Genomic DNA, 27901 nt, shown 5'->3' with positions numbered 1-27901 from the left:
TGCTGTTATGGAAAATGGCCCAGAAATACAGCTCTTCTTTTTTAGCTGTGGTTGGTTTTTTTTTCTCTGATAAACTGTCCTTTTTAAATAAGTGTTACATGTGTAATCTATGTAATACTTCAGGAAGCCAATATCTGACAGGATTATTTTCATCTACCCTGAATATTAATTCAATTGACAACTTTTTATTCGGTTAATTGATTTTTTAGCACTTGACCTAGTTTTTTTCTTCTCTATGAACAGATAATAGTTTGCAAGGTTCCTGCTCTCCCCCCCTCCCCCAAATTTATCCAGGGACTGCCGCTAAAATTGTCATTGGAAAAATAATTTGATTGTGAGATTTCCACCCCGGCCCCAAATTTGGATCTGAAAATCTATTAATATTGCCTAGAAATATTTCTTATGCAAAGTACAAACAAAGCTGCTTTCAACACTAATCAGCCAGAGTTTAAGAAGGTACAGATATTTTTATTGTCATGTTAATGTAATCTCTGTTGCATTCAGGATTCTGCACTGTTTTATATATTTCATTTTTAAAATTGTAAGAAAATATGTATTTATTCTTCCATGAAAGTTTTTATAATATATAAAAATAACTTCATTTTACATTTGATGTGATTTTGTTTCCCTGTATTTTCTCCTCATAAGTGCATGTTTGTAAGAAAGTTTCCATAAATATTAACATTTTTGAATGCTAGTTTCTGAGCAGATAATATTATTGCAGATTCCATGTAAGTAGAAGCTGTAGTTTCAGTTTACACAGAAATCCAGAAAGTATAAATTAATTTAAAAATGTAGACCAAATTATCTTATTTGAACCTGGATTAAGTGTTATTAATCTTAATTGCATTACATACATTTTAAGATGGATGTGTTAACATTAATCATTTTTAAAGTTAGCCATGATTAATCTTCATTTAACAAAATTGCTGAACAAATATGAAACAGAAGTAGTCTCCTCTGAACACAATGGAAAGGAAGATACACTTGCTATTGTGATGAAAAAGCTCAGTTTGACATTTTGTCTTAACATAGGTAATCTCATTCTCTGGTATTATATAGAGAGAGACAACTTTAAAACTAGGAATACATTTTTATGTATTTTTATTAATATTAGCCTAGTTTATTCTTCCTAATATTTCATCATATCCCCATTATTACTGAATTTTTGATTTCATTAGCAGAGTGTGCAGATTATTCAGATTTTCACCTGTCAGATTAGTGACATACACAGATACTCAAATTTTAAATCCACACTCATATTATTCCAATCCAGCTTTACTCAATATATGTTCAACACATACAGTCAGGTCCAGAAATATTGGGACATCGACACAATTCTAGCATCTTTGGCTCTATACACCACCACAATGGAGTTGGAATGAAACAAACACAATGTGCGTTAACTGCAGACTGTCAGCTTTAATTTGACGGTATGTACATCCAACTCAGGTGAATGGTGTAGGACTTACAGCAGTTTGTATATGTGCCTCCCACTTGTTAAGGGACCAAAAGTAATGGGACAATTGGCTTCTCAGCTGTTCCATGGCCAGGTGTATGATATTCCCTCATTACCCCAATTACAATGTGCAGATAAAAGGCCCAGAGTTCATTTCAAGTGTGTTATTTGCATTTGGAATCTGTTGCTGTCAACTCTCAAGATGAGATCCAAAGAGCTGTCACTATCAGTGAAGCAAGCCATCATTAGGGTGAAGAAACAAAACAAAACCATCAGAGAGATAGCAAGAACATTAGGCGTGGCCAAAACAACTGTTTGAAACATTCTTAAAAAGAAGGAATGCACCAGTGAGTTCAGCAACACCAAAAGACCTGGGAGACCACGGAAAACAAGTGTGGTGGATGATCGAAGAATTCTTTCTCTGGTGAAGAAAACACCCTTCACAACAGTTGGCCAGATCAAGAACACTCTCCAGGAGGTAGATGTATGTGTGTCAAAGTCAACAATCAAGAGAAGACTTCACCTGAGTGAATACAGAGGGTTCACCACAAGATGTAAACCATTGGTGAGCCTCAAAAACAGGAAGGCCAGATTAGAGTTTGCCAAACAACATCTAACAAAGCCTTCACAGTTCTGGAACAAGATCCTATGGACAGATGAGACCAAGATCAACTTGTACCAGAGTGATGGGAAGAGAAGAGTATGGAGAAGGAAAGGAATTGCTCATAATCCTAAGCATACCACCTCATCAGTGAAGCATGGTGGTGGTAGTGTCATGGTGTGGGCATGTATGGCTGCCAATGGAACTGGTTCTCTTGTATTTATTGATGATGTGACTGCTGACAAAAGCAGCAGGATGAATTCTGAAGTGTTTCGGGCAATATTATCTGCTCACATTCAGCCAAATGCTGCAGAACTCATTGGACAGTGCTTCACAGTGCAGATGGACAATGACCCAAAGCATACTGCAAAAGCAACCAAAGAGTTTTTGAAGGGACAGAAGTGGAATGTTATGCAATGGCCAAGTCAATCACCTGACCTGAATCCCATTGAGCATGCATTTTACTTGCTGAAGACAAAACTGAAGGGAAAATGCCCCAAGAACGAGCAGGAACTGAAGACAGTTGCAGTAGAGGCCTGGCAGAGCATCACCAGGGATGAAACCCAGCGTCTGGTGATGTCTATGCGCTCCAGACTTCAGGCTGTGATTGACAGCAAAGGATTTGCAACCAAGTATTAAGAAGGGAAAGTTTGATTTATGATTATTATTCTGTCCCATTACTTTTGGTCCCTTAACAAGTGGGAGGCACATATGCAAACTGCTGTAAGTCCTACACCGTTCACCTGAGTTGGATGTACATACCCTCAAATTAAAGCTGACAGTCTGCAGTTAACGCACATTGTGTTTGTTTCATTTTCAACTCCATTGTGGTGGTGTATAGAGCCAAAGATGCTAGAATTGTGTCGATGTCCCAATATTTCTGGACCTGACTGTATATAATAGTATATTACATAAATAGTATATATTCAATATTTATTTATATCTCTGTAAATGATGCAAAAGTGTAGCTTTGCCTTTTTTCCTCTGTTGACCTGGAGGCAGTCTGTTTCACCTTGTTGAATCTGCACTTTATGTTCTGTCTACGAATTTCACATAAAGACAGTGGGATGTTTTGGATTTTCCTTTTTCCTAAGGAGATATTAATATGGTCAACACACTCAAAGGCCCTTCTATGATAGCTGTTGTACGTATTAACTTATTTTCAATATTTTGGGGCCCTTTCAATTATCAGCTGTGTTATCTTTCTGAAATTTGCTTGAATATCTGCTATTTCCCTTCTCATGTAGGGTTCTGGATGATCTTGAGCAACATTTTGCTAACTAGAATTTGCTATCAGACAGTCTGGAAAAAAAAGGAAAAGCTTTCCTTTCTAAGATAACTCTAGCCTAAGTCACAAAAATGTTAATGTGGAGAAGCATTACTGTTAAGATTGATAAACATTAGATTTTGTGGCAAGAAAAAGGTAATTAAAGAAAATCTTTCAATTTTGAGATGGACGTTTAAATCGGGTTATATGAAAATCTGTTCCAGGCCATTGACAGATCAGACCTAGGTTTCCCTAAAAAAGCTCAGCATTGCTGTTTAAGAGGAATAGTATAGTAACTGAAGCAGTAGTACTGTTTTATGAGCAAGTGATTCATTTGCTAGTATGTTTCAGTTACAGTAGAATTAAGTGAATACTTAACACTATCAGAAATGCTATAAACAATAAAACACTATAGGCTAAAGTGATTAAAATGTTATTACAACTGCATAGTTTTTATGGTGAATATAATCTTCTCATCAGCTTACTCTAAGACAGATCCACAATAAACTGCTAATTAAAAACCAAATGAAAGTAATATTCAGCCATTTTAAAACAAAACCGAGATGCCTATATTAGCAGCTTAGAACAAATTATGGAGCAGTCTGTCTCACAGATAAACAAGAAAGACAATTAGAATCTTAGGCTGGACAGTTACAACAGCACCACATGGAAACTTAACATATAATAGCACTGTATGGAAGCTAGCAAATATAACATATAATTGCAAAGGAAGGGAGCATGCTACCTTAGTGGGTTTGAGCAATAAAGATGTCAGAAATAGAGGGCAGATCTAGAAAACAACAAAACAATGAACATACTTTGAAAGTATAATTCTGGGTAAGTAGCCAGGTGTGTTTATAGCAGAAATATGAGCAACTGGCAGAGTTTATACAGTAATAATTATTATATTGGAAAGTTGTGTAAATGGTATGATGGGGTATGATCTTTTTCTTCCCAGGATATAGTTACATTTTATAAATTGTAGGAGGTCAGTTTAAATAGTATTTACATTAATCCAAAATATCTAATTTAATCACCATTAAATTATTCCATCCCCCCAGTTTAATTTACTATGTTAATATCTACTATTACTCTTTCTTATAGGTGAAGATTGTAGCGTAATGTCAAGAGCATATGTATAAGGAAATCCTCAGAAACCCAGTTTCTACTGCATTTGGTATCAGTGTTGTATGAATAGCTAGATGGCATCTGACATGTTCCTATGAATTACTTGCAGTCCTTCTACTTAATAGATTCCTCCATCTCCAAAAACGGTGCCATCTATTACAGCTTTCATGTATTTCAGAAATAGCTTATTTACTGCTTCAGTAAAAATATAATTATAAATTCTTTTCCCTCCTTGCTTGCTCTCAGGGAACACCATACTTCAGATTGCCAATAATGGTGTTTGGCAAATTCTTTCTTACCATCTTGCCCTGAATCAACAAATCCCAGGATTTGCCTTGCTAACTCTATAATAACCAGCAATATATAGATAATAGAATAACAGAATAACAGAGTTGGAAGGGACCTTGAAAGTCTTCTAGTTCAACCCCCTGATCAGGCAGCAAACCTTATAATGTTTCAGGCAAATGGTTGTCCAAACTCTTCTTAAAAACCTCCAATGTTGGAATACCCATAACTTCCGGAAGCAAGTTGTTCCACTGATTAATTGATCTAACTGTCAGGAAATTTCTCCTTAGTTCTAGATTGGTTCTCTCCTTGATTAGTTTCCATCCATTGCTTCTTGTCATGCCTTCAGATCCTTTGGAAGACAGGTTGATCCTCTCTTCTTTGTGGCAGCCCTTACATATTGGAACATTGTTATCATGTTACCCCCCCCCCCCAGTCCTCCTTTTCATTGAACTAGACATACCTAATTTCTGCAATCATTCTTCATATGTTTTAGCCTCCAGTACCATACTCATATTTGTTGCTCTTCTCTGCACTCTTTTTAGAGTCTCAACATCTTTTTATATTGTGGCGACCAAAACTGGATGCAATTTTCCAAGTGTGGCCTTATCAAGGTATTATAAAGTGATATTAACACTTCACGTGATGTTGATTCTATTCCAATATTAATGTAACCTAGGATTGTGTTGGCTTTTTTCGGCAGCTGCAGCACACTGCTGGCTCATATTTAAGTGATTGCCCACTAGGACTCCAAGATCCCTCTCACAGTTACTACTATTGAATCAATTACCACCTATTCTATACCTGTGCATTTGGTTTTTCTTGCCTAAATGTAGAACCTTACTTTTGTAGGATGTGCAAACTGTTGGCTGTAAAAGTCATATCAAATCATTTTTACATTTTTGGCTAGATGGTAAAATCACCTTATTTTAAATTCCTTTCTCTGATATAATCCCTGAAAGTTTGGAATTTATCTTTTCACCATAGTGTAGAAATGGGAGGTGCAAAAGGCAATATAAGGGCTCTCTGGAGAAGTATATAACATTGGGAAAGAAAAGAAGAAGACCACCAGCAGCAAGGTGGATGAGCTCAATTACAGGAGTAATGGCTGTACAGTTGGAAGATCTGAAGGACTAGGTTGAAGTCAGATCATCCTGAAGAAGATCTAGCTTGGTTGCTAACGCTCAAGTCCAACTTGATGGCACAATCAAGAACTAAATTACATTAAATGTTAATGTAAATGTAAAATAAGCAGCTTACTCTTCCACCACCACCCCTTTTATGGTTGTTAAAGCATGTGGGATTTTGATTGAGATTGAGACTATTTTGCATGCTTTTCTGAAGCCATTTAGCTTTGTAAAATTGCCTACTGTCTATTTGCTGCATTATTAATACCAGTGGAGTTTTTTAAAAGAAATATTTGGAATGAAAACTGCTAGGGGCAATAATGTTGTTCATGAACTGGCCTGCATGTTTTTAGTAGAGTGTAGAAAAAAAACCCTCAGGGGCAGCTGCAGACTGCAAACTTAATTGTTCAGGCCACAATGGGATTATCATATTTGGAATCATTGAGGAAAATAGTGAGGAACTAAGATGTGTACAACTCCAACACATGGTAATGTACAGGTTCTTTCTGATGTGCCAGTAGGTTGTTCCTTGTTTTTCGCTTTGGCAGTTCACTTAAGGTCCAGTACATCAGTCACATTTTTTAATGTATAATGTCAAGGGCCTGGAGAATCCACGAAAACAAATTTTCTTGCTTCAAATGTTTTCTTGCTTCAATATTCTATTCTGGAAGCATGGTTTGAAAAATGAATCATATGATAATTTATTCTTGATACATTCAGTATGTGTGCAACGTTTATATTATCTAAGCATGTTTCTGTATTAAAACTCTATTAATTGGGAATATGATGTAGAACATTGTGTTTGGGATATTGTTTGGAAAGGATAAATAAATGAAATGCTTAAGAATATTACATAATATTGAGAGAAAAAATGCACTCTTTGGGTTATGATGGCAGTGGTAATCAGATTTGCCATTGCTAAGCAGGGCTGTCATTGAGTGCAATGTTAGGTCACGGCATTGCTTAGCAACAGCAATCCTGCAGTTATGGTTATGTAGTCAGGACCTCAGGGTGCCCAAGTCATTAAGTGGGAAGAGGCTGAAGTCCCCAGTAATGAGAGAGAGTGTGCTTGCATCTGTGCACTGTGGGTGGGCACTAGGGAGCGTGGGGGATTGGTGGGGGCCTCAGGAGGCATCAGGTGGTCTGACAGGTTGCAGGTGAGCCTATGGAGGCCACAAGAGACAGGGTGGGGAGGGTGTTGTGGTCGGATGGGTCTATGCTACAGAGTACGAACTGGTAGAAGGTAGTATGAAGAAAAAACAACAGGAGTGACTTACTGGGACAGCTTGCAATCTTCTTTGACATCTTCTCCATTGACTTTGCTTGTGGGAATTGGCAAGGAAAGATTGGCCCTAAGTCCATTTTTTTTACAGTTGCTGAACAAATGGGTGTAATCAAAATATATGATCAAGTGTTGATTTTATTACTACTTTTTCTGGCTTCTAGTTGCAAAGACATTTATAAATTAGTAATATCTCAATTCCCAATTTGCTGTACTACAGTGGTGCTTAAAAGTTGATTAACTCTATTGAGTTTTCAATATTTTTGCATAAATATTACGTAAAATGCAATTTGTTCTCCATAGATGTCTCAAAACTAATACTAGAAAATTAGCTAAATAGAACAAATTATTCTTTATACTCGTTCATTGATTTATTGAGGAAAATGACTGTATATTTTATAAGAATATAAGGGAGAAAATGTTGGATGATGAAAAATTCAAACAATATCTATACTTCCTTTTTAAGTGAAAGTAATTGTTCCTCATTCTAGCTACTAAATAGTTACTAAATACTACAAATGAACAGAAAATTGGTACTCTTCAAAAAGATTGATGGAACTTCTTGCGAGCTCTATGTAATTTTTTTATTATTTCATTTGAAATTTCTCTTTTTTTTTCCATGCAAATTCTCAACTAACACTTCTAACATTGTCAGGGCCTCCACAAAACCTTTTATTTCATGTCTTTCAATATTCAGCATAAAAAGACTATATCAAGCTTTGCTTTTTAATATAGGGAGTCCTTAACTTATGACAGGCCAGCTGTTCAAAGCTACATCATATCTCCCCAGTGCTACTTTTGACTCAGTTTCAAACTTCTGACAGTCGCAGTCTCATGACTGCATTTGCAGAGCACCAGTTTGGTTCAGTGGTAAGGCAGCACACTAGAAACCAGGAGACTGTGAGTTTTAGTCCCTCCTTAGTCATGAAAGCTAGCTGGGCAATCTTGGCTGGTCACTCTCAGACAAACTTTCCTCACAGGGTTGTTGTTGTAGGGAAAATAGGTGTGTTGGATATGTTTGCCACCTTGAGATATTTGTAAAAATAATAAATGAGGGATAAATGAATAAAAATAAATAAAATTATATCAATTTTCATTATCCTCTAGTCACATGACCACAACTTTCAGCATTTTTTTTTTACTTCTGGTTTCTGGCAAAAAATGCTCATTGTCTAAAAATTCCTGCCTATGGGCAAGCAATAGTAAAGAAACGATTCTGAGTAAATCCTCCTATCATTCTTGGTTCCTTGTGCCTGACATTAATCTTGCCAGACTAAAGCTCAATCTACCTATTTTATATGTGAAATGTTAGGGAGGGTTCACTCTGAGCCTTTTCTTGTGTATCAAGGATTCCAGGCTGATTTTCCTCTTGGCTCCTTAGGAATGAAGCCCTTGCTCCTGCGACTCTGCACCAAATTCTACCACACCTGCTTAACAACTGTCAAAATTTACAATTGTAATTCCAGGCTCAATTATGGTCATAAGTCAGGGAGTACCTGTACTTGTTTAATGTCATTGTAAATTTCAGTAACAGGAAACACTGTTAAAAAAAATACTTTTGAAATTTGTTTGAGCTGGGTATATAACGTTGATATAAGAAAGTCAGATAGAAATATTTCTAGTAGTTCTAATTAAGGTAAAGAAATCCCTGCAAATTTTACTCCTCTAGTCATTACTGACTATAACGGGTGGTGCTCATATCCATTTCAAGACCATTGAACCAGTACTGTTTGAAGACATTTTCACGGTGATGTTGCCAGCAGGATGTCACAGAGCGCTGCTACTTTCCTACCAAAGTGGTACCTATACATCTACTTGCATTTGTATGCTTTTAAGCTGCTAGGTTAGCAGGAGTTGGGGTGAGGACGGGAGCTCACATTGTCACATGGAGCTTGGGTCTTGAACCTGGGCTGGTGGTTTTCCAGCCAATAAGCCCAGCGTCTTAACCACTGAGCCACCGTACTGCCCCCCAATAGTTCTGATATAGTGCTCTTAAATTACAATAATTTAACTGGTATAATTAGTACTATTTAGCTCTCTGTTAAACTTATTGCATTTTGAGAAATTGCATTTTGAAAAATTGCTATGTCATTTAAATGTTCAACCTAGAAAATGATTAATGAAAATTTATTATAACATAATACCTTAGATTTCTAAATGATTTTTTAAATTATGATAGACTGGTTTATTTGGAAGTCTTTGTACTATAGTTCTTTATCTTAGCCTTCCCACCCCATTCTCCACTTCAAGCAAATCCACCAGAAACAGAATGTTTCAATTTTACACATTTTGTGTCAATTTTCCAGACAGAAAGTAGCCCCCAGACATTAAGACATTTAACTACGGAAAGGCGGTTTCCTTAGTTTTATTTGAATACTAGAAGTTAAGATTCCTGCTGATAGTTCAGGACTGTTAGTGGTTGCCTGACTGTTTGACAGAAAACATTTCCTTTCCTTTATTTAACCTTTGACTTGTGAATATAAAAGCTTTATCAGAATTGTAGTGGAAGTGCAAGAGAGCTGGAAATCGACCTTGTGCAACAAAGCTGAAGACTGTCTTTGAACGAAGGCTTGAATGCCTGACTGGTAGCTCACTGGATTAAAAGAATATGTTAAATACGTTTTTAATTAGTAATGGAATATCGGGTGTTGTTGTTTATCTAACAGGTAGGGACTACATTGGGTAGGATCTAATGGATTAAAAGCAAATACACGGCCACATCCATGATTGATTTTGCAGATACTATTTCCAACTTTTGGTTTGATGTACTGGGCAGCAAATTTGTTGAAACTTTTGCTAACCTGCTGAAATTTCTACCAACCATGTGAACCAATTTTGTGAATTGACTTTTGTGTGATTATTGCTAAAGTAAACATTTTTCAAGATTCAGTAGTATCTATCTTAAACTTATTTAAATCCTAATTGTGTTCCTCATCATTATGAGTTATCATATAAATGCCTCAACTCATCCCATTCCAGTCCTTGCAACCAGATTTTCAGAAAGGATTTGTGTGTATCTTTATGTAGTTGAATGGATGGAAGCTCCACAATAAAAAAAAAAAAAAATCATGTAGTTGGGGAAAATGAGGGGAGGAAGTATGACAAAATATCTGTCTGAGGAGGCTTCCAGAAGCATTGTTGGACATTGTGGTGGATTATACAAGGAATAAGTAACAGAGGAAGCATGCATTGCCTAGTGTAACTCTCTCTTTCAGGGATCCTTGAGTGTAAAAAATTGGTGCATTTTTTTCATAAAACATAATGGCCTAGTGAATGCATGATCATCCTAATCTTATATATGAAAATATTGGCACAAATGTGTGGATGAAAATATAGAAGGTACATTATAATAGTTTTAGCCATATTTTTTTGTAAGTATTCAACTTAACAATTTAAGATTGCTTTTTAAAAATGTTTAAGGGTTGCTGTTGAGACATTTCAACTGTAAAATGAAACTCTGATCTTTTAAAAATGTTGAAATTACAGATTTTTAAAGGATGGCGAATACTGAATATTGTGAATATTCTTTTGAGAATTAAAACAAAACAAGCTCAAAATATGCTCTATTTAGTTACAAATGAGATTTTTAAAAAACAAATTTAAAACAACCATTAATGTGTTCTAGAGAGAGAAGAAACTTCATGTTTCCATTGAAATTACAGTTCTGGATTTATTGTCACTGGACAAATACAGAAAAATCCACATTTCTATGAAAGCAGGTCCTATTCTTGAACCCTGACTAATGGGGTTAAAAGGGAGCAGAGGTGGATTAAATGAGTGCTTTTGCAGGATATTTGACTATTGTTTGGAGTACTAAGTATATATTTATCTTTGACTGTTTGCTGATATTGTTTAATTATAAAATATATTTAATTAAAAATTCCTTTCCACTAAATATCAGAATACTTGAAAAATGACATAGAAGGAAATTGCTCTGAACTTTTTTGAGAGTTTCAGAAATATGATGGCCTTACATAAGGTCTGGATTGAATTTTCTCCTGCCAATACTTCCCGGTGCACTAACTCTGTGTCAATGTCATGTAAGCTAGGTAGATAAGAAGAACTGTTGCTTTCCCACAGAGAGAAGTTGCTTAATTTATTTATTTATTGGTTCAATTTATATGCCGCCCTTCTCTGGAGACTCAGGGCGGCTTACCATGCGTTAAGCAATAGCCTTCATACTTTTGTATATAACTGCTTAGTAGGGCTTTCGCCCCCCCAAGCGGTGTTCTTTTTATACAAAGTCAGTTTATTGCCCCCACAAACCGGGTCCTCATTTTATCTATCTTGGAAGGATGGAAGGCTGAGTCAACCTTGAGCCTGGTGAGATTTGAACTTGCAGTAATTGCAGGCAGCTGGTGCTATTTAACAGCACTTTAGTCTGCTGCGCCACCAAGGCTCAAGTTTTAATCAAAACTTGAATTGTAGTCAGAATATTTTTTAACATTGCTTCTTTCTTTGTGGTTTGAAATATTTTCAAAGTTATCTTTTCTTATGAATTTTCCACTTCTGTATCATCAAACTTGCTTAAGGTTTTTAAAAAAATGCATTACAGTGAAATAATTTTTAAATAATGCTTCCTTCTCTTACAGCTGTTCTGTTTGTCTTTTCAGCTATTTGCCATGGTTTGAGATGTACTACAAACTTTTAAATACACTGGCGGAATATTTAGCTAAAGAGCAGGTAATTTTGTTGTTATTAAATAGAAATTATTTTCTGAAGAACTGCTAATCATCAATGATTTTAAGGTAGTAGTTCCTTTTTTGAAAAAAAAATCAAGAATTACATACATTTTAGGTTACTGGTATTATTATTTTTCTTTAAAATAAATAGCTTAATAATTTTAAAACTTTTTTTAAGTAGGGAAATTGAATGACTTTTCTATGCTAGAAAATTATACACCAGGATTACACCCTGGGATAGAATTTGAGTGTGGATACTTTTAATTGTTTGTGATAAATGTTGGATTAATTTGCTAAAGAAATGTAAGAAAGTGGTGTACACGTCCACCACATATGGTAATATGAGCCCGGTATCTGATGACATTTCCAACATTTTTCCAATTTATTCTTGAACATTCTAGCAATTCTCGTCGGGGGTAGGTGTTGCCTGTAAAACATCTTATACAAATTTTCTTTATATGCAGTTGACATAGTCATTTTGTAATTTTGCGACCACCGTTTTTGCCATTTCTCTAAATCAGTTCCATGGCCAAAATTTTTTCCCCAAGCAATCATTGTTTCTTTAACTTGTTCATCCTCCAATTTAACCTCTAATAAATAATCATACAATTTTTTAATTATGTTTTCATCAGTACCTGTTAAGATTTTATCTAAACTAGTCAAGTTGTTATAAAAATCTTCTGTCTTATAATCTTTATCATGTCTAGACTGTATTTACAAATAGGAGAACCAATTCATCTTTATACCTTGTACTTCGAATTCATGCAAAGATTTAAGTTCACCCTTTTCATTCAGTAATTCACTATACTGAATCTAACAATTTGTTCCTTTCTAAATGTTATTGAATATGAGAATGCTTCAATAGTTGATAACCAGACCGGAATTTTTAAATAATGTTGTTTTTTTACCTTCTCCCAGTTTAATAGCAAAGCCTCTCGTATGAAATGTCTTCTAAAATACCCTGTGTTTTTGTTTCCTTGTACCATAAAAAGTCATGCCAACACAGTAACAAATCATGCCCTTCTAAAGTCAATAATCTGGCATTTCTTAGCATTATCCATCCCTTAATCCACATCAAACTTGTCGCTTGATAATATAGTTCCCAATTAGGCAAGCCAAAACCTCCTCGTATTCTGGCATCTTGCAACAACTTTAGTTTTATCCTCGCTTTTTTACCCTGCCAAATGTATTTCAGCACTATTTTATTCAAATCTTCAAAATAATCTTTCCCAATCTGATTGGGATTGTCTGGAACAAGTATAGGATTCTAGGCAATATATTCATCTTAATCATTGATATTCTCCCTATCAATGATAGTTGTAAATTTTCCCACTTTGCCAAATCTGTCTCTATCTTGTTGGATGCTTATCCTACAGTTGGGTAGATAATATATAGAAAACTATGTTCTGTAACTTTAACTGCTACAAAGATGACTAATTGGCTGTGCTAAGCAGACATATAAAGGAAGGCAAGAAGTTCGTTCACTCTCACTTCTGCTCCTACTCCTGCTATTGAAGGTTGAACTGCTTGAAGGAACTGTGTCTGTGTTTGAAAAGAACTGGAATTGTAAGCAAACTATGTTTTGTGTTAAACCGTGATTGTTTGAAGAAGTTGTTTTGAGAAGCCAAGTTTGTTTTATACTACAAGTAAAGACTGTATTTTTCTTTAAACGTTCAGAGTCTGTGACTATCTGTGTGTTTTGCTAAGCAACGTATCTATTCACTGTCTGGTCCGTTGCACTACTTTTCAGAGGGCAGTTTTACCCTCAACATATCTGTTGCTTAAATTTATTATAATTATTCTCTTTGAGTGCACTGCATCTTGCTGTCAGATGTATCCCCAAGTACTTTACTTTATTTGTGACCTCCATCTTCAATATTTCCGCCAATTCTTCTTTTTGTTTTATTAACATATTTTTTGTCAAGATCTTCGTTTTGACTTTATTTATTTTCAAACCAGCAACTTTTCCATATTCTCCTATTTTGTCTATCAATTTAGTTGTTGATTCTAATGGATTTTCAAGAATAAAAACTACGTCATCAGCAAATGCTTGCAATTTGTATTCTTCCTTTTGAATTTTCATTCCTTTTATATCTTTTTCTTCTCTATTATTTCTATTTATCACTTCTAATGTTAATACAAACAACAGAGGAGACAATGGGCAGCCTTGTCTCGTTCCTTTGTTTATCTCAATAGATTCTGTCAATTCTCCATTTATCATTACTTTTGCTCTTTGTTTATAGTATATGGCTTCTATTGCTTGAATAAATTTTCTACCAAAGCCCATCTGTTCCAGCTGTAATAACATAAATTGCCAGTTCACATTATCAAAGGCTTTCTGGGGATCTAAAAATATCAAAGCCATTTGCTTTTCAGGATGTGCCTCATAATATTCCAATGTATCCAGGACTATTCTCATATTGTCTTTAATCTGTCTTTTTGGCAGAAACCCATTTTGATTGGAGTGTATGAAATTATTTAAATATCTTTTAAGTCTTTCTGCCAATATTTAAGTGAAGATTTTATAGTCTGAATTTAGCAGGGAAATAGGCCTATAATTCTTAATTTGTTGTGGGAGATTGTTGAGCATCATTCAGGAATGTATTGATTGATGTTTGTTGAATTACCTTTCAGAAGAGACATGTTGGGTCCTATAGTAATTTGTAAAAAATCTATTTTTTAAAGTGAGACAATGGACTTGGTGTTAAATATCAGATGATATTTTCATTTTATTTCTGCTTTATCTACATTATAGTGGTGGGCTATAAAGCTTTTAAATTAGGCACATAGAGTGCTCCTTACATTGTATAGTTGTTAATGATTTTGTAGTTCCTTAGAAAGCTTTGCCCTGGAAATAAAGAAATCTGGCATGTGCTATACATATTTTATTTTTATTTTGGCTTGGTTTTTATATGGCTTGGTGTCCTTTCCACCTCTATTATTAATCTTTTTTTGTACTGTTCATTTATTTATTTTTGTTGCATTTTTGTACCAATGTTTGTTTCATACTTTTATACATTACTTTATAAAATGTTTTTCTTTGGAAGTTCATATAGGAATATGCTTTATTGCAATGGTGAAATCCATTTTTTTTTACTACCGGTTCTGTGGGTGTGGCTTGGTGGGCATGGCTTGGCTTGGCGGGCTTGGCAGGGGAAGGATATTGCAAAATCTCCATTCCCACCCCACTCTGGAGCCAGTCAGAGATAGTTCTCCGAACTACTCAAAATTTCCACTACCCGTTCTCCAGAACCTGTCAGAACCAGCTGGATTTCACCCCTGCTTTATTGTAAATACAATCATAATCCATAAAGCTTTGATTAACAGATAGATTACAATTTTGTAAAATTTTGTATAATTTTACAAATTAACCATGGAATTTTTCATGTGTCCAGTTGAGAATAAAGAGGAAAAATGAGATGGTTTCTGTTTGTATAAAAAGTCATTGTACTTATTTTTGCTGTTGATATACAGTGAATGCAAATGAAGTTTTTATGTCTATTGAATATATTTTTGAAAAAAAAAAAATCTTATTTTGCATAGGAAGCTGACTTGAATGATTTATTAGAAACATGGCATAACCATTCTGTGCCAGAGGCAAATACTCCTATCAGCTTAAATTTGGTAAGTATGGCTTTTACTACAGAAAGTTGAATTTTAATTAAAATATTAAAGATAAATCCCAGCTGGATCATATAATAGGGCAACTCTGTAAATAGTAGTGAATTTGGTTTCTCCATACAATTCTTTTTATAGATATGACTAAATATGTTGATTATTATTGTGGAGTGTTCCATTGTGTTTATCCTTCCATATAATCTTTGAGGAGTAGCTGCTAGTTACTTGGTAAATGGCTCAACTTTAAAAGACTGTTCTACAACAGATGCCAAGTGTGCAGGAAATAAGACACATATTCAGTACAGTTTTGCTAACTGTTCTATTTCTGCTGAAATAGAAACTGTTTACAATCGCTCTTATAGTTGTTTTCAAACAAAGCTTCTGAATAATTTATAATAATATATTTGATATTGATTCAGGGTAAAAGTCCAAATGTTGACATTGGCCATATATATATATATATATATATATATATGATACCCGTACTAATCTAGTAAATGTGCAATTACACTTCTTTAACCTATTTTAGTTTTAGGAAATACTCTGATATCCAAAATACGGTAGTTTTGGATCAAGGAATTGGTGTCTCTTTTAAATGTGCTGTTTCTTTTTTTACATTTCCCTTAATTTTAACAAATGTCACACAATACATGTAATTGATTATTCTTTGCATGGTGCGTTCCATATACTTAAAGATAGGTAATTGATTATAGTTTGTACATATGGATGTATAAATACTTTAATAATAGACTATTATGTGAAAAGTTATACTAGTTATTAAATGATAAAAGTACTTCAAAAAGTACTTGGGATGCTATCTTTAACTGTAATCAGTATAGAATAAAGTAATTTGATCCTCCATAAATATATTTTAACCTTTCTGTCGCTTTCTTTAAGACTTAATGCAAAGCTGAAATCTTTTCTTGGTTAACACATTGACATCATTTTTTTAAATAAAGTATTTTGAAATTGAACTTTATTGCAGCCAACCAGTTTACTGGATGTATGAGCATGAAATCAGATGTTTGTTTAGAAGCCTTCTACCCAGAAGCGATTCATGATACAAGATATAATTATTATAGATGAAACTCATAACTCATTTCCTGTTTGAATTCTTTGAAGAAAAAAAAAGTGGGATAAAATATATTTTTAAATTGATTTAACACTGAGATGGGCAACCTACAGTGTCAGAACCTCATTTGCAGCTCCCATGTCTTCATTTTTTCAGCTCCTGAAACTCCTCATCATAATGGCTGAAAATTGGTTTCCTGCTATTTTGAGATAGGAGGCACATAAACCTATATTGAAGATTGCAAATAGGCACATTGGCAATAGAAACAAAACATTCTGTTTTTAGAATTTTCATTCTCTTTAAAATTTAATTTTGCTGTCATATGGGATTTGGTTCTCCCCCCCCCCCCCTGCAATGATAATTACAATAATTAAGATACCTAGAAGATTGGGAGCGCAACAATCTGGGCTGTGTTATTGCAAATTTAAATTTAACATAGCAGTGAATATAATTATTTATCAATGAAGAAGAGGCTTCCTTTAAGAAGTTTTAAAAGCCCCCTTTCTGGAAATATTTTGTTGTTACAAGCCTGTTTACAATAAGTACTTACAGTTGTTGTTGTTAGTTGCAAAGTCGTGTCCGACTCATCGCGACTCCATGGACAACTTTCTTCCAGGCCTTCCTGTCCTCTACCATCCCCCGGAGACCATTTAAGCTCACGCCGACTGCTTCAGTGACTCCATCCAACCACCTCATTCTCTGCTGTCCCTTTCTTCTTTTGCCCTCAATCGTTCCCAGCATTAGGCTCTTCTCCAGTGAGTCCTTCCTTCTCATTAAGTGGCCACTTACAGTACTTACCAATAATTATAATATATATCTTAGTTTTTCTTACCACACCATTTCCTTCTTTAGCAATCCTGTTACTTTTTTTTCTGCAAAACAAAAATAAAATCTTACATGACTTGAAAGGAAAAGCATAAAAGGATGAAATAGTCCTTGTTAAAAAGAAGAGGCAAATTCATTTAGAAAGGAACACATTTTAAACAGCCAAATAAGCCTTGCTTCAAAAATGAATTAGTTGATCTTGTTAGAAAAATAACAAAGTATTTTCCAGTGAGCATATTTTGAATACTCAATCATATATGTTAATAGCAAGTGCAAAATATTCTTCTCAGGTCCTTAAAAAAACTGCTTGCCAAATGATGTTTATTGATTGCAAGAGATTTATAAATCTCCCCTGAGAAATTACTATGTTGTAACTCTGGTCTAAAGAAGGCAAACTACTTGAATATATTTTCCAAGAATATATATTGTCAGATTTGCAACTACATGTGTAAATTGTCTACTAAAAAGGGTCTTAATATTTAATAAAGTGACAATAGTTTATTCTTATAGCTCTTTTGCTTATTAAAAAAATGCAGATAATGTTTTTTCTCTATTTCAGTTATTTGTGTATTTCAGAGAAGGGATCTTAGTAGCGTAGGGATCAAAACTGTATTATTTTCACTGAATATATTTACAGATGGCCCTGTTGAAAGTATGTGAGCAATGTCTTCCCATTATATCTTCATTATATTTCAGTGTCATTTTCATGATAATTGTTCAGCAGATTGAATGTTTGGCTTCTCAATGATTATGAAATCAATCCCTCTAAATTACATCTTGCCAAAAACCCAGGAAAGGTGTTTGCGATAGGAAATAATCCAAAAGTGTAAAAACCCAAGGATACAAGCCTATTGATCAGATTAAACATACAGACAGTCCTTGACTTATGACCGGTGATTTTAAGAGCTTGCCTTTATGACAGCCTTAGAACAGATGCTTTCTGGAATGTAAACAATCACCAGCTGTTGTAAATGATTGTGTTGCCCCTAGTTTTAGGGGCTTGGCAATCTGTTCACATTTACAACTGGTTGTCAAGTGTCCTGCAATCATGTGATTACTATTTGTAATCTTATCTGTCAACTTCCCCAGAAAGACAATGGAGAATTGGCAGGTTAGGTTGCACATGCAGGAAATGGAGAATTTGAGGTCTGTTACCTTGGTACAGCAAGGTTTTCTCCTCCCCTCTATGCAGGGAAAGAAAATTTTCCTGTGTGCTTGAGGAACAGACCACAAATCTGGTGAAAACACTAGTGAATATCAGCCTTCTGAGCCTTTCAAGAGCTGGTGTTCACTACCATTTTTCTCTGCCCAAAAGCTAATAAAAACCAGTGATTTGAAAGGCACATAAGGATGCTGTGTAGGTTAGGAAAGATGCATGGGGGTGCTCAAGTGGTTGGCACAGTGCAAGTGCCAAGGGATTGGGGAAATTGTTCAGGTGGGGAAGACTTATCCAGGCAACGTGCAATCTTCTTTTCTGGCTTCCTCATTACAAACATTCCCTGCTAGTTTCCCATAAGTAAAGACTTGGTGGACAATCATGACTGAGTTTATGCTTCCTGTTGGCTTCCATATTAACTTGTGGGAAGCTGTCAGGGAGCGTTGGAAATGACAATCATTGACTGTGGCAGTGTGGAGGCACTGTATCAGCCACAACTTCCCAAAATTCCATTACCATGGGAGTAATGGGTCCTAACCTTCTATAAATTAACTCATTTGAGTGGCCTTGGTTCAAAAAATTGTGTATCCTGATGCACCTTTTTTCCCAGTTAAAGGTTACAAGCAGGCAAACAGACACAAGAGTTTTACTAGGATATAGATTGTGCTGTGCAGTAAAATTGAAAATAGAGCTGCATGGCAATCAGGATTATTTCTATTTTGAAATAAGGTTTCCCATCGCCCATCGTTAGAACAAAAATAGGACATTCTGAAATTGTAACTAATGAATGAAATGTAGTTCTATATTAAGCATCTACAGTATGGTGTTCAGAACTTTCAGTTGATCAAATCTTACTTCAGTTTTTATATCAACCTATCATGTTGTCTCGTTAAAAGCACAATAACATTCTGTACCTTATGTAATCCAATATCAGTCATTCCATAAATATAAATTATTTCTTGCAAACATAAGGGGAGAGGTAATAGGTTTTTTCCCCCTTTATCTCTGTAGCATTCATAAAATATACTTTATTTATGTTGGTAGTAAAATATATCTTTTTTTTTTTTTTACAAAAAAAAAACCTTTCTAATTTTGGGTATTTATAGGGTTTTTTCCTCTTTTCTAGTTCCATTTGCTTGCTTTCTGATTTTTTGATTAAAACAAATGTATATTTGTTTAAAAATCTCACAGTGACAAATAGTTAATGTAGGTAGTTCCTGATTTATGACAATTTGTTTAACTTTGGTACAAAGTTATGATCGCCTCTGAAAAAGTATCAACTGGTCCTCAAAGTGATGACAATCATGTTATCCCCCCAGTTACATGATGACAATTAGGACAGTTGGCAACTAACTTGCATTTATGATAATTGTGTTTTGCCATCTTCCCAGCCTGCTTCTGATAACCAAAGTCAACTGGAGAAACTGAATTTGCTTAACAATCATGTGAATTGCTTAATGACCATGGCAGAAATGGTTGCAACATTGAGTCCAGCCATGTGATGCCTTGCTTTACAACAACCACAACGACTTAAGACAGAAGTTCCATCCCAATTGTGATCATAAGCAGTGTTGGGTTTCAACTGGTGTAACAACCGGTTTCCTTTGTGCATGCGCTTTGCTCTGCGCAAGCACGTTTCATTTAAAAACAGCTGAGGCGCGGCAATCCGCTCTGCCGCGCCTATCAGCTAGACGGTCAGGGCGAACCGGTTCACTCTCAGCTCACTATCAGAGCAACCAGTTTGCCCAAACTGGACTGAATAGGCTGAATCCCAACCCTGGTCATAAGTTGAAAACAGCCGATGTCTTTTTGTATTAGCCATTTTGTCGCTGTAAGATTTTTCAGAGCGAGAAACAGTAGAGTGAAGAGCCATTTCCAGGCTACTAATATCCCAAAAGAGAGTGGGGAACTTTTTTTCCCCAAATTCCTTTGTAAAAACCTCTGTGTTTGATTACCTCTCATTTCTTTTTAAAAACCATGGAGAACACATTTTATTTAAAAAATTACTCATAAATGTTTCACAATGAGAACCATACATGGAAAGGGTCAGTAACTATAATCCCCAAAACAGAATTAAGTTTTGTGAGGAATATCACATATCCCTTTCTTACTTCCAATTATATGTCACTCTAGAGGTAAGAAAGTAGTAACTGGATATGTTTTTATTGTAGTGCACATCTCCATTAATCAATTTTCTAATAAAACTAGTTAATTAGAATAGTAGTATGTGTCGGAGAAACTAAAAGGCTATTTTTTTAACCTCTTCCAAGTGCTTTCATTTTAAGTTTACTGTGCAAAGCTATTTTCTGATCCTCTTTTGCATTGTTGCTGTCATAAATCTGTTTAGTATGTATGCAGAATCAACATTACTGCACAATTTCAGCAGAAATTAATTTTTTTTAATGGGTACATCAACATGGGTTGAATTATCTGGTGCTTCTGATTACTAATAATATGTCCTCTCAAAGCAGATCTAAAATTTAGTTGCTTATACAGACAGTATTACTTTATAATGATTTTGTCTTTTTGAATAATAATTTTGTATTTTTTTTTCTTGACTAGCATTCATATTTTATTACTCCTGATTTAACTGGATTACCAACTGTTCCTGAAAGTGTACGTTTTGATTATATTTGCAATATTTATATAGATTTACAAATTAAATCATTTAACAAACTTCTGTATGTTTGTTGAATAGTTATTGATTAAACTCCCTCATTAATATATGGCTTCATTCACCTATAGGAACTGCATAATTAAGTATTAATGTAGAAATGTTGGATATTTTGGATAATGTGTGTATATGTATGGGCAGTGTGATTATATCAGCATTTATGCAGCTAATTTAACTAAAATTAATGGAAGGGTTTACTTAGGATTTACTGTGTATATATAATTGGAGTTTTAAATAAATAGTTCTAGATATATAGTAAATTCAAAAACAAGCAAGTCAAGAAGCACCTTTCTGAAAATATTAGATTATTCTTGGATATGTTTTCAAAATATGCAAATGATAATAGATAAATTTCAGTTAAATGCTTGTTAAGGAGATACATTATTTTAACTAGACAGAAATAAAATTATATATAATTCAGTTATCTTTATTAACAGACCTTATTCTTCATTTACTAGAGAAATCTTACTGAATATTTTGTTGCTGTGGATGTGAATAACATGCTACAACTTTATGCCAGCATGTTGCATGAGAGACGCATCATTATTACCTCCAGCAAGCTAAGCACTGTGAGTACTTCACACATCTCTTTTCAAGTAGACTATATTGAGCATCTCACAAAAAAGGCTTGCATAATTCTCTAGATTTAAATATGTCCCTTACATACTCATGAGACAATATCTACATACTCTTTTTAAAAGATGTCGTTTTAATCTGACTCTTGAAGCACGAAAGTCTGATTGATATAGGCTTACTCAAATACATTAAGGCAGGTTAATTACTTTTTGTTACCCAGAGATGAGAGTTCTTTAACCCTCTAGAGTTAGATTTCTATGCCTTCCAACCTATAAAGAATTCTTAAGGGCTATTATAAGATCTTTATTATTCACTTGTGGCTTATTCCATCGGACCTACTAGACAGGAATCAAGGGGCCATGATAATAGCTGCTATCCTAAATCTAGTAGTGTTTGGGGAAGATATACTGTAATGACTCTGATTTTGAGCAGCTCTTCAGACTGATAATGACTTACTATTCCAACTACTTTTTTTTTATTACATCAGTTTTATGCCTCTGCCTAGGCTGAAATGGCTTTCTTGTGTCATTGCAGATGGAACTGAGATAAAGGGTGTGCTGTGTTTATCCATGCTTAAATCTTTTGATAGTCCTGTTTGTTTCAGCTTTTCCCTTGTGGTGTCATTTATAACTCTAAATCCATCACCAGTTAAGTTGAAAATAACATTGCCTTCATGCCAGTGGGCATCATTTATATCTGCATAGTGTCTGCTTAATTTAAGCCCATAAATAAATTAATTAAACTCCTTCAAACCCTTTGCTTTACTTAATACTTTAATACCAGACCTTAACATGTGAGCCTCTATTCTTCCTTTAACAATAAGGTGGATGTGTTAGCATTTTCAAAAACTAATGCTCAGTTGAGGATAAATCCATTAAAAAAACGTTAATTTTAATTAATTTAAAAAACTTTTTGAATGATTTGTTGGCTTTTTATTTGTGGAATATAAATCCCTGGAAACCCCCCCCCCCAATACAAACAACCTGCCGTATCAGTGAATTGCATTGCTGTAACTTGCTTCTTACAAATTGCTTAGAAAGACTAGTAATACCATTTTCTCCTCTTCATATTGCTCTCCCTCCATTTTTTTTTAAAGAAATAAAGGTGTCATTTAGTAGGGAAAATAAAATCACCACAAATTACAATGTTGATGTTGAAAGAGACATTTTTCTTCTCTTTAGCTAGCATGGCAAGAATTTTTTTTAAAATGAATCAAATGTAAAACAGCATCAGCCATTCTGTGAGGTTATAGCTAGAATTGTTAGTGTACTCAATGCAGCAACTTTCTTATGTATGTTAATTTGCAATACCTGGCCAATCATGGTAGACTTTGAAAATAAGCTAAGCAAGCTCACACTTGATCAATATCGGTATGGACTAGTCTAAGAAGTTAAATAAAACTGGGGAATGTAACAGCAAAATGCTTTTCTTGTTCCTCAGAATATTATATGAATATGTTTATTTCAGTTTGAAGGCATCTTAACTTTTTTGTTTTCTTGATCACTGAAGCAGGGTTTAAAAGCTTAAACTAGTAAGCTCCTGCAAATGTAACCAACTTGTGGTCAACAGTGCAGTCTAACAATTACAATCTTAGCTTACATTAAAATAAGCTAATAGTTTTATACTCTAAAGGTTCATCCTTATGCCCTGCTAACTGCAACAGATGCTGTTTTAACTATTTTCAAAGGATGCTCTCATTTTTAGCCAGGGGTCAAGGCAGCTTACTTTTTTTATTTAACAGTTCCAATTTATAAAGACCATTTTCCTCATTTCGTGACAAAAGACTTGCTGATTCTGGTAATAATGCTGTCAGGACTAGGATCTGTGTAGCTCCAGTGTCCACATGGGCTAGTGCAGGAGCTCCCCTTCTCCTCTATCACCTTCTTGTGTTGTTTGGGCAGTTCTATTTTTCACAGCAGAAGATTCCATTTCCCCCCCCTTCAACCTCAGTTCTATATTTGCGGGATCTCCAATCCCATGAATCTTGTCTAATAGGCAAACAGCTATTTCTCCTCACATCTTCCGCTTCTACTCCCAGACCTGGCAGGAGGTTGGGAGGATTAGCAAAAGAAGCAGAGGGTGGTGCTTGTAGCTGCCAGTTCTCCAGTTCATGGAATTGATCTGTGATGAATTGTCTCCATCCCATCCAACCTCAGAGGACATTCCTTGACGGTGAGCCTCAGCTTGCTAGCCTTGGAAGGATAGCAAGAGATACATTGGGCAGAAGAAGAATGGACTCGCTTTTCCTGATCTGAACTGAACCGGTAGCGGAAATTTTGAGTAGTTTGGAGAACCAGCAAATGCTACCTCTGCCTGGCCCCAGAGTGGGGTAGGAATGGAGATTTTGCAATATCCTTCCCCCAGGAGTGGGGTGGGAATGGAGATTTTGCAGTATCCTTCCCGTGTCATTCCCACCAAGCCACGCCCACAGAACCAGTAGTAAAACAAATTGGATTTCACCACAGCCTAAGACCCAGTGAGGAGAAAGGCAAATCTTTTCATTCTCCTGATAAACTATGGATGAGATTTCAATGCAATTATTCTAAATTTTTAGAAAAGGCAAAAGCAGAAAATTTTATATTGAATATAAAACTGAATTCTAAGTTTGTCAATTATTTTTAATATTTTGTATAGATCTTGGATATTTAAATAAGAGTGTATTACCTTTACCAAGGAATTAATTTTCCCTTTATTTCCTAATAAGACCAGGAGTTTTTTGTTTTTTTTTATGTAGACTACTTTTCTGTAAGAGTGTTATCAATTCCCTTTTGTTGAAGGAGTTGTCCTTTATCTTTGGAGGTTAACTTAATATCAAGTGTTTATGACAGTTCATGCAGACTGAATTATGATGTCACTTCCATGTTATCAGCTCAGTTTTGGTTCACTATCTAAGGGCAGTAGGACCAAGATCAAAACCCATAATTCAAGCTCTTTCCTTCTTGTGCTCTCCTTTTTGGGGAGGGGGACAGAAGGGAGGTGGGAGTGCAAAATTGTACTATAATCCACATTCTTTACATCTGGGAACCCTGTGCCACTGAATTGTGATAATAAAGCACTAAACTTACTATGCATAAAAATTAAATAGAGGAAATGTCTGAGACCACTGAGGGGTGTGTTGGTGGAAAGCAACAGATTTCGCTTAAAAAGTTAGGAGAATTCCACTACCAATCAGCTTCTTGGTTTGTCACTATATTTGCATTTCTTACTTTATAATAGCATTTTAACTATGAATGAATGCATATCATGTGCATATTTATTTCCAAAACAGTTATTTTATAATGTTTTTATTTTGCCATCTCACATACCCTTTACCTGTTGTACTTCTTAAATCTATGATATTATATATCATAACTGTAATATTTGTGGATGTGAATTCAGTGTATTTTTCTTCTCCTTAAACTAGCGTGAGAAGCATTTTCAGAAAGGCACTGCTAGAGCATTGATTTTATGCCTGTTGTAGACAGGCCTGAGAAGTTTGGGCCCCAAGTGAACCTGCTGTGGTACTCTACCAGAACATCATGCTGTAGTCTTGTGTATTCAAAGCAAAGGAATAAATCATGATTTTACAACAGTGCATCAGTTGACTTATTGCTGTTTTGTGACCACTGGATGGGAAGGATTGCTGTTTAATGCCATGTCATTGGTTCTCAAATCAGTCAGGCATGAAGGCTTGTCATATGCCTCTGTAATTGTACCTCTCCAGATTTCCTCTAACTAGTCAGCTGGGGCTGTGCATTTTGTCTCTAACACCCAGCTGGCCTGTGCCTGACAGGAGCCTTCTCATCATCCTGTCAGTAATATGTTAAGTAGTGGGTGTCTGTTTCAAGGCCTCTGTTAGAGAAGCAGGTGGAAAGGATGCTATGCTTTAATGCAGAGGTCGAAATATTATCTCTCTTCCCCATCCGTTAAACACACACAGACACACAGATACACACACAGTCACACACACATAGCATTTCTTTATCTGAGAATGGACCAGTACATTTGTAAGTACCTTCTAACTGCATAATCTTGAATCTTCTCACAAATAAATTTTCATCTGCATAAAAATAGCAAAAGGAAAAGACTAAAAATAAGGAAGTAAAATGATTCACTGCAATTGGGAGGCTGTCCTTTCCCTAACCCAGTGAATCAATTATGACCTCATGTTCTGTTAGATAACCCTTAAATAGTTGATACTGCAAATAAGATACATTTCTTCTTATCAGTTCTCCTTCCTTTGACAGACATGGTATTTCATTTAATGTTGTTAAGGGAATTGAGAACATTTGAAAGAAGCAGAACAACTGACCAGATGCTAGGGAATGCAAAACAACCCCCATTTGTTATAATTGCATTAACCTTCAACATGCTCGTCTTCCAGCTGACTCTAAAAAAGAGATTCATGAATATTTGCCAGATCCAGATATCATAACTTAGTTACTTGTACAATAATTTCTTGACATTTTTTATCCCGTTGGATGTAAGCTTTATTTGCATTGATAACCTTTTCATCAAAATGCTGAATCATACTTTTAAAACTTGATCTAATGCTTAGCAACAAGGCTGGGAGGATGTTAGATAAGGGGGAGAAGAAACGTTTGGTCCACAGTCAGCTACCTCTCAAGGATCACTGAGATGTAATGCATTTTCATTCATTTATTTATTTTATTTTTATTTTATTTATTTTTATATGCCGCCCTTCTCCAGAGACTCAGGGCGGCTTACAATGTGTTAAGCAATAGCCTTCATACTTTTGTATATTTTATAAAGTCAGCTTATTGCCCCCACAAACCGGGTCCTCATTTTACCCACCTTAGAAAGGATGGAAGGCTGGGTCGACCTTGAGCCTGGTGAGAATTGAACTCGCAGTAATTGCAGGCAGCTGGATGTTAAATGCTGCTTTAGTAGGAGGCATTAGCCTCCTACGCCACTCAAGCTTCATGCTCTAAAGTGTTTCCCTCCTCTACTGTTCAATATGGAGCCCAAAGATTGATCTTCCTTCCACTATTGGATTATGAATTTGCCCAGTTCCATAAACACCCAGGTCTTTTTTGGATCAAGAATTATTGATAATTTGAAAAATATGGCTGACCCTCTTGTCAAAATAACTTTTTATGAGATTTCTTACCTGAGTGAGAATAAACAGATCTAAGAAAAAGAAAATAACTTTACAATAATTTCTGTACTTCTTGTATCTTTGGTTTCTCAGTCATTTGAAATAATAAAGAATTAACATCAGGCCTGACAAAAAGCAAAGGGAGTTATATACTACCTTTAAAGAACATGCTCACCCAGACTTCTGGGGAAGCAATGATGAACTGAAGACAGGGCCATTGAGAATGCAGCTTGACAGAACAAGGAGGACTTGAGACTGCCCACATATCCTCCAGATAGCATCTCTCTGGAAGAAGGTCATAAGTGGTCTTTGGCAAGTATAGAGCTCTAGGAGTCAAAGGATTGCCATCTTTGTCCTTATCACAGTCAGTGCTTTCAAAAAGATGCTAGTTTTGAATACTTCCTTTCTTAATTACTTCTGGAAATTGCTTGTTATTGGGTATTTTAGGGATATTAAGAATCTTCAGAATAGCAAGTTTCATTGAATGAGTTCCCTTTAGTCCTTGCTTAGAGAAGATTTATGGAAGTAAGGATTTAAAAAATTATTATTTTGTAATACAGCAAAAGGGCATTTAGAACATTGATTTTGGAAAGTTATAAATGGACTAGGAGGCCATATTACTTGGAAGTAAGATTCTGAAATTAATTACAATAATCTTTCTTGTGGATTGTTTAGAATGCTATTAAAATATATGGAGATTTTGAAATTACGTATTAAGATACCTTCCCTTGGAGATGGATATCTGGAAAAATGCATTCAGAAGTTACTCTTAAGATTGCCTGCTATCATAAAACAGTTAAAATTTTGATGAAGCTTCTGAGAAGAGACTAAAAGAAAATGAAAAGAAATCAGGTTCTGGGACACCATTTAAAAAGATTAAAGATCAAGATTGTTAAAAGCAAAATAACGTAACATTGGTTTATTTGATCAAGATTAATGACATATTTTTTCAGAGAAAGTGATGCCACTGTTGAAAAGAAAGGAATATAAAATTGATTTATTTGATGAAGGTTATCCTGTTTTGGAGAACTCTTAAGGGATTTTTGCGGAT

The 27901-nt window shown here is 35.1% G+C and overlaps 1 protein-coding gene across 1 annotated transcript in view; it reads left to right on the top strand.

Moving 5' to 3' along the window:
* Positions 1–27901, top strand: part of DENND1B (DENN domain containing 1B) — a 207076-nt gene that overhangs the window by 88638 nt on the left and 90537 nt on the right. Inside the window, exons 6-9 of the mRNA XM_070939310.1 lie at positions 11763–11832; positions 15375–15455; positions 21065–21118; positions 21635–21745. Of these exons, the coding sequence (XP_070795411.1) occupies positions 11763–11832; positions 15375–15455; positions 21065–21118; positions 21635–21745 (316 nt within the window). The remainder of the gene's footprint in view (positions 1–11762; positions 11833–15374; positions 15456–21064; positions 21119–21634; positions 21746–27901) is intronic.

This window comes from Pituophis catenifer, unplaced genomic scaffold (assembly GCF_029215685.1).
Source record: "Pituophis catenifer annectens isolate HBS135680 unplaced genomic scaffold, rPitCat1.0.hap2 SCAF_3, whole genome shotgun sequence".
Taxonomy (NCBI): Eukaryota; Metazoa; Chordata; class Lepidosauria; order Squamata; family Colubridae; genus Pituophis; species Pituophis catenifer.
This window is presented reverse-complemented; position numbering and strand designations above follow the sequence as displayed.